This window comes from Lontra canadensis, unplaced genomic scaffold, assembly GCF_010015895.1.
Source record: "Lontra canadensis isolate GAN:19392208 unplaced genomic scaffold, GSC_riverotter_1.0 scaffold273, whole genome shotgun sequence".
In the NCBI taxonomy this organism is placed as follows: Eukaryota; Metazoa; Chordata; class Mammalia; order Carnivora; family Mustelidae; genus Lontra; species Lontra canadensis.
In genome coordinates this window covers 149,608-171,428 of record NW_022631267.1, presented here as the reverse complement: position 1 = coordinate 171,428, position 21,821 = coordinate 149,608, and the positions used below count along the sequence as shown (strand labels likewise).

General features: G+C 38.6%; 1 protein-coding gene across 1 annotated transcript in view; it reads left to right on the top strand.

The window, feature by feature from the left end:
- LOC116862607 (probable cation-transporting ATPase 13A5) overlaps positions 1-17,193 on the top strand; it is a gene marked incomplete at its 5' end in the record, with an annotated part of 82,806 nt that extends 65,613 nt beyond the window's left edge. Inside the window, 5 exons of the mRNA XM_032849965.1 lie at positions 5,386-5,560; positions 8,336-8,538; positions 12,814-12,902; positions 15,195-15,275; positions 16,721-17,193. Coding sequence (XP_032705856.1) covers positions 5,386-5,560; positions 8,336-8,538; positions 12,814-12,902; positions 15,195-15,275; positions 16,721-16,981 — 809 coding nt within the window. The remainder of the gene's footprint in view (positions 1-5,385; positions 5,561-8,335; positions 8,539-12,813; positions 12,903-15,194; positions 15,276-16,720) is intronic.
- Positions 17,194-21,821: the final 4,628 nt, after the last annotated feature.

The following is a 21,821-nucleotide window of genomic DNA, read 5'->3' as shown; positions in this document are numbered from 1 at the left end:
CAGGTGCTTTGGAAGTTCAGAGAAAGGAGAGATTGTTGCTGAAAATCTGGGGTTAGGGAAGAGCCAACAATGGAGAAAAGAGAGAAATACTAAGGACTGCTTCGTGGAAGAAGTAACATTTGCATCAAAAAAGAAAAAGGGACGGATTTCAAAAATCTTTTCCTAAAGGATGGGTACTTCAAGTAGAATGAAACAGCATGATCAAGAGAGAGCTGGGACATGAGTTTTTCAATTTGACCATACTGTAGGGTATGTTAAAAAAAACAGCAGGAGATAAAATTTGAAAAGGTGAGTCAGATCAGATCACAGAACTTGACCTCCAGGCTTAAAACTGTGGACATTCATCTGTGGATGTTAGTAGTCATTGGCAACTGGACAATCAATGTAAAATCACCCTCACCAAGGGGCCTGCCTTTCCAGGTTCCAGGATTAGGGCTTTTGACCTCAAGCCTGAATTAGTATAGGACAAAGACAACACCATAATATATTTAATTAATTTAGGTACTTTGTCTTGTTTCCATAGGTTTTAAGGCAACACAAAAGCAGCTAATAAGACAAGATATAATATGTTGAAGGAAAATCAAGGAGAAAAGTAAAATGAAGTCAGAGAACTCAATTAAGAAAATGTATGTCTTAAAGCCCAATTTGACCCTAAAAGTTACCAAAGTCATTTTAAAAGGAAATTGTTCTAGCTGCATCTCTACTCTTTTTAACAAAACCCACTCAAATTAGATCAAGAAAAAAGAAGTAGGGGGATGTTTAAGAACATAATTCTCAAAAGAAAAAAATCTGAGAATAGAAACTCAGAAGCAACTGGGGTCAGAGCAGGTCTAGAGCACTAAAGAGTAGAAAACAGAGGCCACCTTTTTTTTATTTCCAAGAGGCTATCTTATCTCTTTCTTCTTCTTTCTATTCTTACTGTTTTTGTGTGACTTCTACTCATTCACCTTGCAAATGACCCTAAATGGTGGCTCTACTATTGAACCTCCATAACCTTTCTGTTTGTCTTTGGACAGCTAATTAGCTCAGCCTCTCAGTGTCTCCTTTGCAAATATTTTGGAGAGAAAAATTCATTGACATAACTTGGGTAAAATGTCCACTTCTAAGCCAGTCCTTTCTGTAAATAAAGATGAGGTCATGTAATTTAGCTCGATTTAGGCCAACCACTTCAGCATATGGAAGGAGACAGTGTCCAGAGAAGACTGTGGGAGGGAACCCATCCATTATATAAATGCCTCTCTTACATAAATTCCATCAGTTCTTTAAGGACTCCTCACATTTTTGGGGTCTTGGTCCCTTTGGAGAATCTCATGGAAGACATAGATCCTTTCACCTTAAACATCTCATTAGGGCACATTCAAAATTTTGCATGTAGTTTAGGTGGGTTTGGGAGCCTCTGAAAATTTGATGTACATGACTTGAAATGTTCTTTATAGAAAGCTTACAGTTAGCTTAGCTGTTTAGGAAAAGCATGCCTACCTTATATCCAAATGATGCTGAACAACTAAAAAGTAGACTTTGAAAATGTCTTCCTACTTAGCAGGCCCTGTACCAGGTTCAGTGAGGGACAGAGAGTGGGATGAGACAGGGTTTCCTCCTCCAGGGAGCGCACGGTCTGCTGAGTGCATGTGTAAATGACTGGATTTAATGCAAGACATCCTCACTACATAGCAGCAAAATGAGTAATGGGCTGTGGAAACTCAGAGGAGGGAATGATTAATTCTGAATGAAATAGAGCACTTCACAGGCTTACATTCCTCTGCATACAGTATGATAACATATATCATCACCATTTTAAGGAAACCTGGACTATTCAGAAAAGTTCTGGCTGCTGAGAAATAACAAGCTGGCATTGTAGGACTCCTCATTTTATCCTTTTCAGTTCAGGAAATCCATGCTACTGCAATGTGCTATAGAGCAGAGAATGGGGGGCTTTATAATTAGGCAGGCCTAAGTTTATATTATCACCCTGTTGCTCACAAACTATGGGTCTTTAAATAAGGGACCCTACTTCTCTGAACCTCAGTTTCTTCACTTGTAAAATAAAAATGAAATACCTATTTTGCATTACTTTAAAAAATGTATTATTATTATTATTATTTTTTATTTTGAGAGAGAATGAGCGAGGGATAGGGTCAGAGAAAGGCGGGGGTGGGGGGCGGAGAGATAATCCGAAACAGACTCTATGCCCATCACAGAACTCAAGGCAGGACTCAATCTTTCAACTCTGAGGTCATGACCTGAACAGAAATCATGAGTTGGATGCTTAACTGACTGAGTTACCCACGTGCCCCTTGCATTGCTTTTTAAGATACTTCGCAGAGCCTCTGGAACATAATAGGGGCCCTAAAATGCTAGTCTTTTTTTTTTTTTTTGGTGCGTGTGTGTGTGGTCAGATATTCAGATTCTTTTTCAGAAAGCATTAGAATTTTTAATATAGAAAGGGTTAAAATAATCATTATGTAAGGACTCTGCTTCAATCAGCTATTGCCACAATAATACTGTATAACAAACCTCTCCCCCAAATTCTGTGGCTTACAATACCCACTCTTGCTCTGTAGATAGACTGTCATTCAGCTCATCTAGGTCAGTTGAATCGGATCAGCTTTAGGATGTAGATCAGGTAGTCTGGGTCCAGGCTATGGGTTTCATTCAAGTCTGCTCCACATTTTTCATTCTGGAGCCAGGCTGGAATGACAGACTTGGGCATGCTCTCATTGTGACCACAGAGAGTGAGGCTGGCCACACAAGCACACCTGAAACCCCTGCAAACATTGCTTTGGCCTCAGATAATCACACAGTGAAACTGAAATTAAAGGCTGGTAAAATGCACTCTACCACCATGAGGCCATTAATTCAAGCCAGTATAGTGTCTGGGTAAAAGAAAAGTCAGAAACTCGGTGAGTGTCTGAGAAAGGGAGGACTGGAGAGGTGGAGCCAAATGCATAGAGATACAGTTGCACCTCTCTCCATCACTCACAGCTTCTTCATGCGCTCTGTAGCTATCTTCTTCCTTGAGTATAGGAATGTGGAAAAAACTCCAAGCATGGCAACCTCTGCCTTCTGTGGCCAGAGCACAATCTCTTTGCATTGACAAGAGGCCACACTGTGTGCTCCTTCCTTGCATGCCATGCAATGAATTCTCACACCAACTACCCAGAGTGATGCCAAACTTCACAAGTTAAGGGCACAACATCCTTAAGACTGTCCTTACTTCAGACCTCAGCCATAAGTTTTGGGTCCCATTCACATTTTTGACCAGCTGGCTGCAAATGTGGAGGTTCTCATTTTCTTCTCAGGTTCAGTAGTTCATATCAATAACTCACAGAATTCAGGAAAGTGGTCTACATAGGATTACAGTTTCATTATAGCAAAGGGATACAAATCAGAACCAGCCGAAGGGAGAGACATACAGGGTGAGGTCTGGTGAAAGGATCCCATGGTGGGAGGATCTCAGCACTTCCATTGTCCTCTTCCTGGGGTGTCCATTTGCCCTACTTTCCTGGCACATCCATGGCGACAATACGCAGAGTATTACCAAACAGTACTCACCTGAACTTTGGTGTCTTGTCTAGAATTTTTATTGGGTTTTTCTTATGTAGACATGTTTGGTTGAATCATTGGCCATGAAGTTGATCACAATCTCTAGCTTTTTTTGTGGCATGGCCAGTTCCATCCTGAGTCATCACTTCATCACCAACTTTCTTTGGGCCCGCCATCTGTGACCTTGTTTGCATAAACCATCAGGGCTACCATGAATAAAAAGACACTTTGTCAACTCAAAAACCCCAACAATTTAGAGGATACATCCCAGGAAACTGGGAATAAAGGTTGGCCAAATTCTTTATGACACAACCCATCTGTGTTTTTCCATCAGAATTCAAGCTCTTTAGGGCAAATGAGATGTCCTCTTCATCTCTGCATACCCCATGGCCTGTAGCCTAGCATCCTCCTGGGGAAACACTGATTAAATTGGTAAAGCTAAAGCCTTAGATAGTTATAGAGTTTTAGAGTAAATGAGTCAGGAGAGACTTTGGAGACCATTTAGACATTCCTACACATTCACTTTCTACATGAGAAAATGAAGTACCAGAAAGTCCACGTGATTACCCGAGAACCCACTGAGAAAACTGAAGACCTACTTTAGAGTGTTATCATCCCAAACTGGACACCTGCTCCTACTGCCTTGCCCCTACATGCATGAACACAAATCTAATCATATGTACCCTACTTTCTTCTTTACATCAAAGAAACCAGTGATCAGCTATAAAAAAGGAAAAGGCAATAGATACAAAGACAAGAACTAAAACCTGACTATAATGTAAACCTTTGAATGCATTGTATCTAATTCCTGACCTTTCCATGCTTCTTTCCTGTGATGCCCTAAGAAGTAAAGTACATTCCATTTTCATCAGCTTGTTAGAATATGTGACTTCTAAGAAGAATGCAGTCATCTTTTCTTATAGTTGTTCTATTTAACCTATGCCTATTGTCAAACCTTTAAATTTAAAAAAAAAAAAACACCTTAGGATCAAAACTATAATACATTTTAACACTCTCATCTGGAAGCAAGATTATTTTATGAGCTCTTTTCCCTGACCAGGTGTAATGTGTTCTAGCAGTTCTCCATTTATGACTTAACCAGGATGGAACAGAACACACCTTTAGCATCTCTCCTGGTACATTGAAGTACTTAGAGAATGTTGACTGAATGAATAATAAAATGAGTGCTTTTTTAAAAAAAATCACCAGTATATGAAGATTAATCTAGCCTGATACCTCTTATTCTCCTCCTTTTTTTCTTTTTTTTGAAGATTTTATTCATTTATTTTTCAGAGAGAGAGAGCACAAGCACAAGCAGGGGGAGAGGCAGGCAGAGTAGGAAGCAGGCTTCCTGCTGAGCAAGGAGCCTGACAGGGGATTCAATCCCAGTACCCTGGGATCATGACCTAAGCCAAAGACAGATGCTTAACTGACTGAACCACCCAGGCAAACTTTATGCTCCTCTTCTTTACTCCTCACCTTCCCACCACTACTGAGAGATCATAGTGCTGCTTATTCATGTGAAAGGCCACACTTTATTTTACCTACCGTTCCTGGTCAGTCTGGTTATGGAGAAAATATTTGCACCATGAAACATGGTAAATGTATAATTAGCAGAACTTCTAAACCTATTGGTTTTCATTTCTGAAGGTGAAACAAAAACATGGAAGAGGCAAGGCTGGTAGCATTGGATATGCACTTGGGCAATGTGCTTATCCAGATATAAAGCCTCATTCATGTTTGCTGACTCTGAACCCTAATGCAAGTCTCGAGATAAGATGCATCCCAATTTTTACTGTCAATAATGAAGTCATAATAGGGGAAAATGCATTTGTTTTTCAGTGAGTTCAACTCACGCCTACCCAAAGCTGGCTCCTTACCGACCAGCAGGACAGCTCCTCTCTCCACCTTTGCTGCTCTCAGTCTTTTTGAACACCTGTTTCACCTGCATTGTGCAAATCTGTGCATTTCTCTATGTGAAGCAGCAGCCCTGGTATTGTGAGGTCTACAGATACAGGTAAAGTTCAGTTTTTTTAGTTTTCCTTTCTGAAAGTGATACAATGAGTCTGCAATGTCATTGTACAACTTGTTTTGCACATATACCCTTAATTAATTAATTAATTTTTATTTTATTAACATATAATGTATTATCTGCTTCAGGGGTATAGGTCTGTGAATCATCAATCTTACACAATTCATAGCACTCACCATAGCACATACCCTTCCCAATGTCCATAACCCAGCCACCCTATCCGTCCCCTGACCCCCAACAACCTTCAATTTGTTTCCTGAGATTAGGAGTCTCTTATGGTTTGTCCCCCTCTCCAGTCCCTAACTTTTTAATTAATGAAAGTTGTGTCTCCACACTGCAAAATATCAATGACCGGATAGAACACAGAACACAGTTAATGGGGAGAGTCCTGGGGTGAGCCGTGTGCAGTGGGTGGGAAAAGATCTTCACATTTGTTGTTGATGTGTAGATCCAACCATTGGTTGACTGAATGAATGTACTCATTTCCTGGTGGTTTGGAGATCATATAGACCAGAGGTGAGCAAACGTTTCTTGTGGAGGGTCAGAGAGTAAACATTTTAGGCTCTGTGGACCTGACAATCTCTGTTGTAATTACCCAGTGCTATTGTAGTGAAAAGCAGCCATAGACAATGTGTAAAAAAGTAGCTGTGACCATGTTCCAATAAAACTTCATTTATACAAAGATGGGGAGGGTACTTGCTATGGTGAGTGCTGTGAACTGTGTAAGACTGATGAATCACAGATCTATACCCTTGAAACAAATAATATATTATATGTTAATTTAAAAAAAAAACTTTATTTACAAAAAGAGGCGTTGAGTTGGATTTGACCTAATGAGCTGTAGTCAGCTGACCCCTGTTTTACCAGATATATTTGTTTAAATTTGTTTGCAGTTTTCAAATGAATAATATGTTAGTTGATGGTACCATTTTTCTGATTGAACTGAACACTAGACTCAGGGCAAGTCTTTAACTATAAACTAAGGTAAAATGTAGTAAACTATGCCATAGATATTCAAACTTTGTTTTTTCTGACAAAACCTGCCTGACCTCCAAAGGAAAGGCAGAAAAGGAGCATCTCTTTTTGAGGTAAGACTTGTACAAACTCCTTTACACACACTCTACTGTGATCCTGAAGGAGCCAGAGCCCCAGGAATCAGTGAAAGATTAAAAACTATCAAATGATGTCCAAGATTGTCATTGAGATCCTAAATTCAGCAATTCAAGTATTACTTGGAGTGAGAATTCATAACCAGATTTTTCTCAAAACAAGATTTTTCTCCTAATTGGAGTGTATGTACTCAGAGATAAAATTCTGATTGAATCTGGAGGACAAGAAGGTATAGCCCCAAGGGTGATCAATAGGTAGTCCTGCCTCTATCACTAACGGCTGTGCTATGCTATGCCTTAACTTTCTTATCTGCAATGTAAGTATAACAGATTAGATACACTTTTATGTTAAACTCTATAATTCAGGCCTTTGGTCTATCTGTCCCCTTTGTGCAAAAACACTTTGTGGCTACTGATGATTAATGTATTCAGCAAATAGTCACTGAACCTTTGCTCAATGGAAAGCACATCTCAGGACCCTAGGGAACCAAGGATTAAAAGACTTAAGTCTATTTCTTGGGAACTAATTTCATCTATAACGAGTTATAAGAGTAAAAAGTTTCAAGCTGAACAAGAAAGTGGATAGAAACTAAATTGTAAGTTTGATTATTTAAAAAATAAATATTGCTAATAGATCAATCTGGACTGGGAAAACCCATCTCTTAAATACTTTTCTGAGCAAATATTCTGTGGCATTTCTGTGCTAGGTGCTAAGGATTGGTAAATTTGAGTAAAACAATAACAAAATAAAACCAAAAGAGACAGCTCATATTCAAGGAACTCTCATCCCTGAGATGGAAAATAAAAATATGCAAATGAATAATTGCAAAACAGTGAGCTAAATTCAGTGCTAGAGACAAGAATGGAGTCCGGTAGTTATGCTTGCCAGTGACTAAAGACAAAGCCTTTCAGATAAAGGGGTGGAGAGGGAATAGAGTACCTGACCCAGATGTATGCAAACTGATATTTGAGGAACAGAAAATATTCCTATGTTTGGAATATAAGGAGCTGTCAAAAGATAAGGGAAGGAAGACCGATAGAGACAGATCTTCTGAGCTTGTCTGAGAAGCTGGAACTTAATTTATTAGCAAAATAGAGCCATAGATACTCAGAAGCAGGAGAGGGTCATGTTTGGATCCTCAGTAAGAGAGTGGATTAGAGTGGGCAGATTCAAATTGATGGCCTGAGTCAGTAGGCCTACATTCATACACAGAAGAGAAAACAATACACACACACACACACACACACACACACACACTCTAACGCATACAGGCACATGTGTGACAACACACCTAACCATACACGCAGACACACACACACACACACACACACACACACACACACACACACACAGATAGCCATGGTTCATTCATTCTGAATTGAAAGGAATGCCATAGAAAATTATCACCCAAGTCCTTTCAAGACAGATCACTTGTTCTAAATAGAATGCTAGACAAAGAATAATTTTGACTTGTTTTAAATTTTATTTCTGCTTTGTCATTGCAAAAAGTGAACAAAATATGTTCTGGTAGTTACTGGCTGGAGCAATTTGAAAGCTGAGATCCCATGGTAGTGATAAACTTTTTTTTTTCCTACCACCTGGATAAAAATAGAATAAAAGATCCCATAAATGCTGGCAATTCTTTTGTAGTAAGTGCTTTCTGGACAACCAAAGTAATTTCTCAACGAATGTGAGTTTGGAGAGAAAGGGGACTGGAAATGCGACTCTGATTCCTGGTTCAATTTTAAGTTTTGAGAGTACCACACTGTGGCCCATCGCCACCATCAACTGCATCACGGTGGCGTTTATCTTTTCTAAGGGAAAGCCATTTCGAAAACCCATCTACACAAACTGTGAGTATATGAAGTTTAATTTTTCTTTTCACATTTTCTTTCCATTTCCCCACCCTCCCAGAGTCTCAGGTCGGTGGTGAAGGGATGGCTGAATGCCAAAATGGAGCACTGGCATTTCCACTGGTTGTATAATGCTGTTTTGACTTGATTCATTCTTCTAAGTTCCCCTTCTAGTTATCCACATTTTTCATTATTTTATTCAGTTTTCTCTATTTTCTCAGCTTTGCCTTGTCATTAAAAATATAATTCTGTTCTAAATTTTTTTAAATTGAGTATTGAAAGACACTTTCATAGGTGGTAGAATCATGGGCAGTAACCTCCTCATTGGCAGATAAACACATGCATTATTAAATGGTCATATGAGTCCTGTCCCATTGTGAGTCATCAAGAACAATTTTAAGCACATTTGTATATGTCAAGGTATTTTGTAAGACCTTCTTTTTTAAAAAATTTATTTATTTGAGAGAGAGTCCACAAGTGGGAGGGAGTACATGAGTGGGAGAAAGGGTAGGGGGATAGGGAGAAGCAGGCTCCCCACTGAGAAGGGAACACCATGTGGGGCTGGGTCCCAGGACTCTGGGATCATGACCTGAGCTCAAGGCAGACACTTAACCGACTGAGCTACACAGGCGCCCATGTAGAAGACCTTCTAATCAATTCAGATACAACTTGACCTCTTTAGTAGCTTCATAACATTGGACAAGTTACTTTAACCATTCTGTGCATTTCTTAAGTCACCAGTGAGGATGAACATATTTTCATATGATTAACCATTTCTTCTCTGAATTGCTTATTTATATTTTTTAATCCATTCTTTTTTAAAATCTAATGTTAACAGTGGCATATAGTTTGAGAACTCAAACTACTTTATTCAAGTAATTACTAGTTTTCCCAGAAGATTTTATTACTTAATATTTCTTTGGATCATTTATTTCTTAATTAAATATAATGCCACCCTTAGCATATATACATATTCATGTATATGTATGGCTTTATTATATACATAATTTATATTATGTGAGTTTTTATATTATATTTAAATATTTTATTTTTATTTATTCTAGGAAGAGAGACGGTGGGGATAGGGGCAAGGAGAAGAGAGGAAGGGAGAGGGAAGGTGGAAGAACTTCAAGCAGACTCCCCACTGAGTTCAGAGCCCACGTTGGGGTCTGATCCCATGACCCTGAGATCATGACCCGAGCCAAAACCAAGAGTTGGCACTGAACCAACTGAGCAACCCAGGCACCCTTATATTATATTTATATATGCTATATACCTACAAATCAATTTTTATATAATTAATTAGTCCCTAGATTATCTTTTCTGTCTCATTAATGTACCAGTCTATTCTTGATCTAAAAATTATAGTTTCATTCATTTAGCTATAGTTTTATAATAAATTTTAATGAATAGTAAGATTGGCATATCTTCATTACTCTTCATTTTTCAAAAATTTCTTACTTTTCTTGCTTATTCATCCTTCCAGATAAACTCTATAACAAACTGTAAGGCTTTAAAAAAATCCCTTTCTGAATTCTGATACTTTGGGAAAAAATTATTTGTTAACACAATTTAGTCCTCACATTTAAAAACATGCCATCCTTCTCTATTTGTTCATGCTTTTTTTTTTTACATCTTTCAGTAAATATTTATTGTTTCCTTCATTGTAGATCCTGAACATTTAAGAAACTTATTTTGTGTTTTTTAATATTTCTCTTTATATTGTGAGTGACTTTTTCCTATCACATTTTTTTAAACACTTTTTAAAAAAGATTTTATTTATTTATTTGAGAGACAGAGATCACAAGTAGGCAGAGAAGCAGGCAGAGAAAGAGGAGGAAGCAGACTCCCTGCTGAGCAGAGAGCCCGATTTGGGGATCGATCCCAGGACCCTGGGATCATGACCTGAAGCGAAGGCAGAGGCTTAGCTCACTGAGCCACCCATCCCCCCATCACATTTTTTTTAACTGGTTATCACTAATACCTGTAACAGTTATAGTGTTGTTTACATTTATTTTCTATCCAGAACCCTTTTTGAACTTTGCTATTACTCCTTGATTCTTGAGTTTTCTAGAAAGATAATTAATATCATCTGCAGGTAATGCTTCTTCTTCTTTTCCAGTGATTATATTGCTTATTTATATTTTCTGTCTTAGTATACAGTCCAGAATTTTCAGGATAATATTAAATAATTGTGTTGGTAGCAAAGAGTTCTACTCCTTAATAAAAATACTTCAATCATTTTCACCTGTAAATATGATTTCAAATATTGGTTCAATATTGGTTCATGTAAAGAAAATACCTTTTTATTTCCATGAAATCAAAAGTGCATTTTAAACCAAGAACAGGAGATGTATTTCATCAAATGCCTTCCCATCACCTACTGAGATGATGATGCCTTTTTTTTCCTTTTGACCCGTTGTTATAACCTGTTATATTATTAAACTTATTATTAAATTATCTTCATATTCTTGAGCAAACCCTACTTATTTGTGGTGGATTATACTCTTACTAAATTGAATTTTATAGTTTTTTAATGTCTGAATTTTATATTGGATTGGTCTGATGTTTTTGTGCAGTGTTTTGTTAGGTATGAGTATTAGATTTGAAAACTCTTCAACTTTTTCTTTCCCAGAAAAAATACTTTGTAGATAGGAATTGTCTATTCCTTGGCAGTTTGCAAGAACCCAGTAATATCATCTGGCTCAAAATCCTTCCTTTGAAAGTTTTTTTTTAAAGAATTGATTTAAGTTATCTTCTTTTTAAACTGTTTTTTAAATAATAAATTTTTTTTATTTGGATAATTCTATTTCATCGAGATTATCAAACCTTAGCATCAGATTTTCAGTGGTATTTTCTTTTAACTTTAATGCCTTCTCTAACTTTTAATGTTCTCATCCTATATGTCTTATGTTTCATGTATTCTTTTTTTAATTTAATTTTATTTTTCAGTGTCCCAAGATTCATTGTTTATGCACCACACCCAGTGCTCCATGCAATACGTGCCCTCCTTAATACCTACCACCAGACTCACCCATCTCTGATATCTTAAAAAAAAAAAATAGAATAAGGCCAGCAGTAGGGAGCAGTTACTTCTGATTTCTGGTTATAGAGGCCTATATAGAGTTGGGGGCTGGCAGACCATAAACACTGGAATAAATGAGGTGGAGAGAATATAAGAGAAAACCTACTTTGCTTGTTTGTTTATGAATTTTAAGGCTTGTAAGAGTCATTTATGTCATGGCAACACAGATGAAATGCTACTGTTTTGGCCTGAAGATGCTAATCTTACCAAAAGCATTTCTAAGGCACCATCTACAAAGTGCCCAAGAGCTCTGAGGATACAGGTGTTGGGGGGCTTGGAGGGTTAAGAACAGTGGTGCTGGCACATTGCATCCTGGGAAGTTTAGCTCCCCAAAGCAAAGCCATTTGGGCTGGTTGGAAAGAAAGAACCCAGCAGATGTACAGGAGAGTTGCTCATTCTTTCCATTCAGAGTCCTAGAAAAACACATACAAAGACACTTTTAAGTGGTTACAGTCTAGTAGATTCATAAAGGAAGATCAGGCAAAGCAGAGTGGTCCATAACCATATGAAATAAAACTTTGTAAGAGAGGCTGGGAAAGTCTTTTTAAAAAAGTGGTATCTGAATTGGCCTTTTTTAAGAAAAAGTGGAACTTGGCAAGACAGGAAAAATATCACCTACACAGTGTATGTTGTCAACAAAGGCCTCCGTGGAAATGGCAGCTGTATGATTTAACTTCCCTAAGACACATAAGGAAGAGCCATCAGAGAGCAGATCAGAAAGGCAGATTGAAATCGAATTGGGGAAGGCCTTGAACGTCAGTTGAAGACCCTGGACCTTATTCTCTAGGCAACAAGGAAGAACGAAGTGGTGCCGAGGAGACTGACTCTCTGTTCATGCACAGCTCACTAGCTGTGTAGTGATTTGGGGCCTCTCTGGGGACCTTTTACATGAGCTGGTCCCTGCAGAGTGTCCTAGCCCCCCTGGACTTCTCAGCTGACGTGACTCCTTTCTGGAGTTTACCGTAGTTAATTGGCAGTTTTCTGCACCTCGCCTTCCAAAGAAAGATGTTGCGATACAGCCTTTGTCTTGTAAGCATTAGAACATATTTTAAAGCATATGAGAATATATCAAAACATCTGAAGATGTATCCGGTATTTGCCCAACAGAGATCATTGGTTCTGCAGTGTGTGTGCCAAATTATATGAAACATTCGTTTAGCATCTAAAAACAATGTTTTGGTGTTTTTCAGATATATTTTCATTTCTGCTGATGTCTGCCTTGGGACTCACAGTTTTCATTCTGTTTTCTGACTTTCAAGATATATACCGTGGAATGGAGGTAAGAGCTATTCATTATCACATCTTCAGTGACTCACATGTGCGATGGAACCATATCTGCACCATTAATTATTACCATATTCTCTTTGATCTTTTAATATTGTGAGGCTCTTCTCATTTACTAAAACAACAGATGGCTTACCTGGCTCTCCCATATGTGACCCTCTGATTATTTTCAGATGATCTATATTTTCAGTCAGGGACATTTATCTCTTCACACCTAAAATACTATGTGTGGATATTTTATCCTTCCATGTTATACTAATATAATAAATTAATGTATTAACACAATAACAACTAATTCTTCAATTTTAGTTTTTTTAACATATAGTAGAAATCCTCTATGATGTAGTAAGAAAGGAGTAAGAAAAAGTAGACGTACAGGCCAATTATATTCTCTCTGTCAGACATCGACTGCAGGGAGTTTTATTTCAGTGGACATCATTTAATTTGGGTGCAGTGAGTTAAAATAAAATTTATGAAGAGGTCATTGAACCCAATTCTTGGAGCCAGACTTGTGGGAGAAATAAAAAAAAGAGGATTGACTCTTGATTTGCAATCTATAGTTTTGTTGTGAAGATGAGTCCCACCCAAGAGATATGATGATGTGGTGACATGAGACCACCCATGCTTCAAGAGGGTGTAACATAGAAGTGAGAACATAGGAAGGAGGAGTTCTCACGGGGCCTGTGGCTATCATGGGAGGCTTCATGGAGGAGGCACAATGTGATCTGTGTCTAGAGGATAGGCTAGGTTTTGCTAGGTAAGGGGTAGGGGTATTTCCAACCAGGAGAACTCAGCCTGAGCACAAGCAGAGAGGGCTGGAAGAATCTTTTTTGTCTTGGAAATGCAAAAGAATGTAGGGTGGCAGAGATAAAAATCAAAAGCCAGACTTGTTTCACAGAACACCTGGAAGACTGACAAAGATGGCGGCACCATGCTATGGAATGTGATGAAGGCATGGCTGGATGGAGAGGGTCAGGGAAGTTTGGGCTCTCTTCTGAAAGCAACAGGGAGTCATTGAAGATATCCAAACAGGTTTTTTTCAGCAGAGGTTTTAAGGATGACTAATTAGATGATGGCAGGAAGGTTACATGCTAGAGCCAGAGAGGCTGTGGACAGAGACGCGGTTAGGAAGTGAAAACCTAGATCATTTAGTCACTTACAATACATTATGAAGCTTTAGCGCATGCTTGGCACTGGCTCCAAAGATGAGTAATATGTGGGCACCCCTCTCAAGTAGTTCAGGGACTAGGAGGGAAGACCATCCCACAAGCAGATGATTCCAAAGCAATAGGACAGGTGCCGTCCAAGCCGAGAGATGGAGAAGAGACCTCCAAGATGAGGGCAGGGCAAGGGCCAGGTTCTCCACTAGGATCTGACCCCCTACCACACCTTACAACCTTCTCCAGACAGCCTGCTCCCAGGCTGTGTCTCACAACCTCAGAAAGTCTGTCTGTACTTGGGGAAAAAAATAACAAAGTGTTACTTTGAAATACCTCATATCAGACTAGGGGTGAGAACTGCAAGTGAGCTTCTAGACATGGTGAAGGGTCTGTGGGTTTAGTCCTAAAGGCAGCTCAATCCCCATCCTTTACTTTGGGTCAGAAGGGCTCTGTGTGAATAGTCTCTTGCTATGGATGCAGCATGAGAAGTTGTAGTGTTCACACCTATTACCTAATTTTATTTGGTGGTCAGTATGCACCCTTTAGTCTTTAAAAGGAGGTGGGTTGGGTGGGTTCAAATTCCATCAAGCCATTAGATTTAGGGCTGGGACCATTTGTTCAGAATATTTCCACCTAGTTTCAAAAGCAACTTGAATCTCTTTCCCCTTTATGTTTTACTCATACATCAGTTTTACTGAAAGAATGAACTCCAGGTAGATTTTACTTTGGGAGGATTAGAAGTAATATTATTATTAAATGAACGACTTCATCTTGTATTCTCTTTCCTGTATTTGAAAAGATAAAAATGAAGAGAGACAACAGGTTCCAAAGTGTTTTGTCTCATGTGTGTGACCCAGAGCACATTTTCCGAAGTCTCTTGTCAGGCAGTCAAGGGAGCACAGGCCCAGAGGCAGTCAATTCTCATTTGCATTCTGGCTCTGCCATTTATTGATTGGCTTTGAATCCTTGGGCAAGGTACTGACCTCACCCGTGAAGTGGAGAAAGCCATGCCCACCCTCCAAGCTCACAGACTTTTTATAAATATACATTAAACAAGATCATTAAGATATTTTGTTTGAAAATGGAAGATATGCAAAGCATAAAGGTAGTATTTCTTTTTTTAACAGCTCATCCCAACCCTGACATCATGGAGGGTTTCAGTTTTGGTGGTAGCCCTCATCCAATTCTGTGTGGCCTTCTTTGTAGAGGTAAAGTGATTTCTATACATCTCTTTCTTTCTAGGGAAAAAAAGGTATCATTCTCAACACATGCCTGTGTTTTAGTGCAACCTCTTTTGTCCCCAAAAGTGATAGTTATTAAGGTTTTGTAAAAGCTGTACATGATCTCTTTGGAGGAAATTCCATGGAGAGTGATCTAAAATTCTCTAAAGACTGGATGGAAGTGCTCTCAGGATCTGTAGCATAGAAAGCAAAACATTAAATTAACTCTAATGTAATCTCCCATGAAGGCATTATATTATACTTTTCCAGTATTCTCAAGAGCTAGTAGAGACAAGACCAGGTGACCTACTAGCTCTAAAATTCAATGAGACCTTTCGAGTGAAGAACTGTCTTCAGAAGGGATTCCTTAATTGAGAGAGAAAGGAAGCCATTTCTCATTTTAGTCAATTCTAACCCTTGAAAGTCTTCCTCTATAGCATTTTTCTTCTACTCAGTGTCACTAAATGACTTCACCTACTCAGTGAAAGTTTCAGGCACTATTGTTTTTTTTAAAGGGACAGTTAAAAAAAAAAAGATTTATGTATTCTAAGTCCCTTGGGGAAAGGGATCAACCAAATTTTAAAAAATACATACACACGCACACACACCCCCACATATAACTGTATATAATGGTGTAAAATTTCTCGTACTCTTTAAGGAATTCCATTTTGAGCCTATATATTTTTAAATAACCCAAAAGGAGAGAGAAAACTTACGTGTATGAAGGTATTCATTGTAGTATTATGTCAGATATTATCTCAGTATTATCTGAAATTTTAGACTCAACTCATGCATTCAAAAATAGAGATGCTGTTTGTTTAAATAGTTATACAACAATTTGGTAAAAAATGGTATTTGGTCATTAAAGGTGATTATTAAAAGACCATAGCTATAAACTGTATATGACAGCAAGTCTAGCATAACCAAAAGTGGAATGCAAAATTTGACCATTTCTATTATGAAGAAAAAAAAAAGAGCACTCCTCCACCCCTGAATGGAAAACAAAACCCATTGGAGTTCTGGAGTTTATCCATTCATTCAGCAAACCATTATGTGGCACCTCCTATGTGGCACGTGGCAGATAGCAGTGCTTTTTTTTTTTTTCCTTTCCTTGATTTTGAGTACATTATTTTGTTATTATTTCAGTCTGGCAGTAAAATAATTCTAAGTGAATCAGCAGCCAGGATTTAACCAGAAAAACTGTAGAAATGAAAGGCTGTAAGCTTTGAGCAGATTTCTCTCAAGCACTCTTCTTCCTCAAAGGAAAGAACCGGGCGGAGCTGCTAGACATCGTGGGGACAGCAGGAAGGAGAAGCTGCTGCAGAAGCAGCAGTACTAAGCACATCTCATAGGAAGACCTGCGGTGGGGAGCAACCTGGCTGCAGGGAAAAGTAGAATCCTAATTTGGTTGTTTTCTCTACCTGATGTCTCAGGATGTCATCCTTCAAAACCAAAAGCTCTGGCTATGGATCAAAAAAGAATTTGGATTCTCTTCTAAAAGTCAGTATAAAAACTGGCGAAAAAAGCTGGCAGGAGACTCCACCTGGCCTCCTACACACAGAACAGATTATTCAGGTGATGACAAAAATGGATTCTACATCAACCTCGGCTATGAGGACCATGAACAGATTCCAAGAGCAAAACTCGAATTGGGAGGCCAAAGCACAGAACCGCATTTTTGGACGAGGCTGTAATCAGAATTGTCGGACTTGCTTCACAGCATCTCCTTGTTCCCTGAAACTAAACCATTATGGAAAACGGATCATAGTCTATCCTTATCTTTTCTCTCTCCATCCGATGATTCAAAAGGTGTTTCTCAATGTACTGAACCTTGCGAAAGAGAACTTTAAATATGCTTATTGGGACTGTATCCTCTCCTATTGAGGAAAAAAAAATGCACTTCCTGGATTACCTTTTTTTTTTTTTTTTTTCCCTAATAAACTAGTCACATTGCATAGCATTATCCTGGCTAAAATGCACAAGTTTTCATGGTAGTGAAATTAGGAGTATGAACATTGGTAGAACAAAGGAAAATTGAAGACCAGTTTGATGTTTGAAAGTTTCAATAATATATTTTTATTTGCATCTCCAGAAATAAAAGAATTTGGGGGAAAAGCCTTTCTCTCAATAAATCATCACAAGTTTACTTAATCTTCTATTCACTTGCAAAGATCATTTATGTGCATATCTTTTCCCAAGGTCACAAAATTCCTCTTTTTGCTTCTTTTGTATGGCTTTAACGGAGAAATAAGAATTGACATTTACTTCAGAAAAGTCAACACTAACTGTGGTAGTGTGGGTAAGGAGAGTGATGGAGATGTATGTTAATTGTCTATAATCTTGGCTTGAGCACAACTTATATCTAAGCAAACTCTACCAATGTTGCCATCTTCCAAAGGATATGGTTTTGAGCTCAGAGAGGAAGAAAATCCTGGGTAAATCACAAAGATAATGGGATAACCTTTTAAAATGTACTTTTCACTTAAAGAAGCATGGCACTTCTATTTATTTTTTGCTACTGACAGATTAAACTTCAAGTACTAAGTTGAAAAGTTGGTTCATAATCAGCATTGCTCATCTTAAAAACAATCCTAGGGAAGGGACCTATGATGTTTGTATCTACAGCATGACAATCATCAAGCTGCTAAACAACCTTAAGTTCCATTTCATCTTTTTATTATCTTAATCAATTATTAATGGCCACTTAATAGCTATAAGGAATGGTAAATCTGCAGATATATTCTGCACATTATTACCTTTAATATATATCAACCTCACTGTGACCTTGAGAGGACATATATCCCTAGTGAACATTTTAAATTAACTACTAGGCGTTCCTTGTAAAAATAAATCTGATTTTGCCAATTTAACAGATTTCTAGTGGGTGATTAGTTAGCTAGTTCTATCCCATGAGTGCCATTTTTTTTTTTTTTTTTTTTTTTTTTTTAGAGAGAGAGATCACAAGTAGGCAGAGAGGCAGGCAGAGAGAGGAGGAAGCAGGCTCACTGCTGAGCAAAGAGCCCGATGCAGGGCTCGATCCCAGGACCCTGAGATCATGACCTGAGCTGAAGGCAGAGGCGTAACCCACTGAGCCACCCAGGTGCCCTCCATGAGTGCCAATTATGTGCCGAATACTGTGGGATGTATGGATTCCATACACCTTTACGATTCTGGAATCTTTAGGATTGAAAAAAATGTTTTTAACATTTCATCAATGCATTGCTCTAAATAGTATTTTTTATTATGTTATTTAAGCCAGTAGCATAAATGCCAATTCCTATAGGGATAAAGCCTTTATATTTACATTTTATTTGCTTTTTAACCTTTTCTTTGGTGCACAGCTTTGGAGAATGATAATTTTTTTTTTATTTTTTATAAACATATATTTTTTTCCCCAGGGGTACAGGTCTGTGAATCGCCAGGTTTACACACTTCACAGCACTCACCATAGCACATACCCTCCCCAATGTCCATAATAACCCCCCCAACCCCCCTCCCCCCAGCAACCCTCGGTTTGTTTTGTGAGATTAAGAGTCACTTATGGTTTATCTCCCTCCCAATCCCATCTTGCTTGATTTACTCTTCTCCGATCCCCTTAACCCCCATGTTGCATCTCCTCTCCCTCATATCAGGGAGATCATATGATAGTTGTCTTTCTCCGATTGACTTATTTCGCTAAGCCTGATACCCTCTAGTTCCATCCACGTCGTCGCAAATGGCAAGATTTCATTTCTTTTGATGGCTGCATAGTATTCCATTGTATATATATACCACATCTTCTTTATCCATTCGTCTGTTGATGGACATCTAGGTTCTTTCCATAGTTTGGCTATTATAGACATTGCTGCTATAAACATTCGGGTGCACGTGCCCCTTCGGATCACTACGTTTGTATCTTTAGGGTAAATACCCAGCAGTGCAATTGCTGGGTCATAGGGTAGTTCTATTTTCAACATTTTGAGGAACCTCCATGCTGTTTTCCAGAGTGGTTGCACCAGCTTGCATTCCCACCAACAGTGTAGGAGGGTTCCCCTTTCTCCGCATCCTCGCCAGCATCTGTCATTTCCTGACTTGTTAATTTTAGCCATTCTGACTGGTGTGAGGTGGTATCTCATTGTGGTTTTGATTTGCATTTCCCTGATGCCGAGTGATATGGAGCACTTTTTCATGTGTCTGTTGGCCATCTGGATGTCTTCTTTGCAGAAATGTCTGTTCATGTCTTCTGCCCATTTCTTGATTGGATTATTTGTTCTTTGAGTGTTGAGTTTGCTAAGTTCTTTATAGATTCTGGACACTAGCCCTTTATCTGATATGTCATTTGCAAATATCTTCTCCCATTCTGTCAGTTGTCTTTTGGTTTTGTGAACTGTTTCCTTTGCTGTGCAAAAGCTTTTGATCTTGATAAAATCCCAATAGTTCATTTGTGCCCTTGCTTCCCTTGCCTTTGGCGATGTTCCTAGGAAGATGTTGCTGCGGCTGAGGTCGAAGAGGTTGCTGCCTGTGTTCTCCTCAAGGATTTTGATGGATTCCTTTCTCACATTGAGGTCCTTCATCCATTTTGAGTCTATTTTCGTGTGTGGTGTAAGGAAATGATCCAATTTCATTTTTCTGCATGTGGCTGTCCAATTTTCCCAACACCATTTATTGAAGAGGCTGTCTTTTTTCCATTGGACATTCTTTCCTGCTTTGTCGAAGATTAGTTGACCATAGAGTTGAGGGTCTATTTCTGGGCTCTCTATTCTGTTCCATTGATCTATGTGTCTGTTTTTGTGCCAGTACCATGCTGTCTTGATGATGACAGCTTTGTAGTAGAGCTTGAAGTCTGGAATTGTGATGCCACCAACTTTGGCTTTCTTTTTCAATATTCCTTTGGCTATTCGCGGTCTTTTCTGGTTCCATATAAATTTTAGGATTATTTGTTCCATTTCTTTGAAAAAAATGGATGGTACTTTGATAGGAATTGCATTAAATGTGTAGATTGCTTTAGGTAGCATAGACATTTTCACAATATTTATTCTTCCAATCCAGGAGCATGGAACATTTTTCCATTTCTTTGTGTCTTCCTCAATTTCTTTCATGAGTACTTTATAGTTTTCTGTGTATAGATTCTTAGTCTCTTTGGTTAGGTTTATTCCTAGGTATCTTATAGTTTTGGGTGCAATTGTAAATGGGATTGACTCCTTAATTTCTCTTTCTTCTGTCTTGTTGTTGGTGTAGAGAAATGCAACTGATTTCTGTGCATTGATTTTATATCCTGACACTTTACTGAATTCCTGTACCAGTTCTAGCAGTTTTGGAGTGGAGTCTTTTGGCTTTTCCACATATAGTATCATATCATCTACGAAGAGTGATAGTTTGACTTCTTCTTTTCTGATTTGGATGCCTTTAATTTCTTTTTGTTGTCTGATTGCTGAGGCTAGGACTTCTAGTACTATGTTGAATAGCAGTGGTGATAACGGACATCCTTGCCGTGTTCCTGACCTTAGCGGAAATGCTTTCAGTTTTTCTCCATTGAGAATGATATTTGCGATGGGTTTTTCATAGATGGCTTTGATAATATTGAGGTATGTGCTCTCTATCCCTACACTTTGAAGAGTTTTGATCAGGAAGGGATGCTGTACTTTGTCAAATGCTTTTTCAGCATCTATGGAGAGGATCATACGGTTCTTGTTCTTTCTTTGATTAATGTGTTGTATCACATTGATTGATTTGCGGATGTTGAACCAACCTTGCAGCCCTGGAATAAATCCCACTTGGTCGTGGTGAATAATCCTTTTAATGTACTGTTGAATCCTATTGGCTAGTATTTTGGTGAGAATTTTTGCATCTGTGTTCATCAAGGGTCTTGGTCTGTAGTTCTCTTTTTTGATGGGATCCTTGTCTGGTTTTGGGATCAAGGTGATGCTGGCCTCATAAAATGAGTTTGGAAGTTTTCCTTCCATTTCTATTTTTTGGAACAGTTTCAGGAGAATAGGAATTAGTTCTTCCTTAAATGTTTGGTAGAATTCCCCCGGGAAGCCGTCTGGCCCTGGGCTTTTGTTTGTTTGGAGATTTTTTTTTTTTTAAGATTTTTATTTATTTGTCAGAGAGAGAGAGGGAGAGAGAGCAAGCACAGGCAGACAAAATGGCAGGCAGAGGCAGAGGGAGAAGCAGGCTCCCTGCCGAGCAAGGAGCCCGATGCGGGACTCGATCCCAGGACGCTGGGATCATGACCTGAGCCGAAAGCAGCTGCTTAACCAACTGAGCCTCCCAGGCGTCCCTGTTTGGAGATTTTTGATGACTGTTACAATCTCCTTACTGGTTATGGGTCTGTTCAGGCTTTCTATTTCTTCCTGGTTCAGTTGTGGTAGTTTATATGTCTCTAGGAATGCATCCATTTCTTCCAGATTGTCAAATTTGTTGGCATAGAGTTGCTCATAATATGTTCTTACGATTGTCTGTATTTCTTTGGTGTTAGTTGTGATCTCTCCTCTTTCATTCATGATTTTATTGATTTGGGTCCTTTCTCTTTTCTTTTTGATAAGTCTGGCCAGG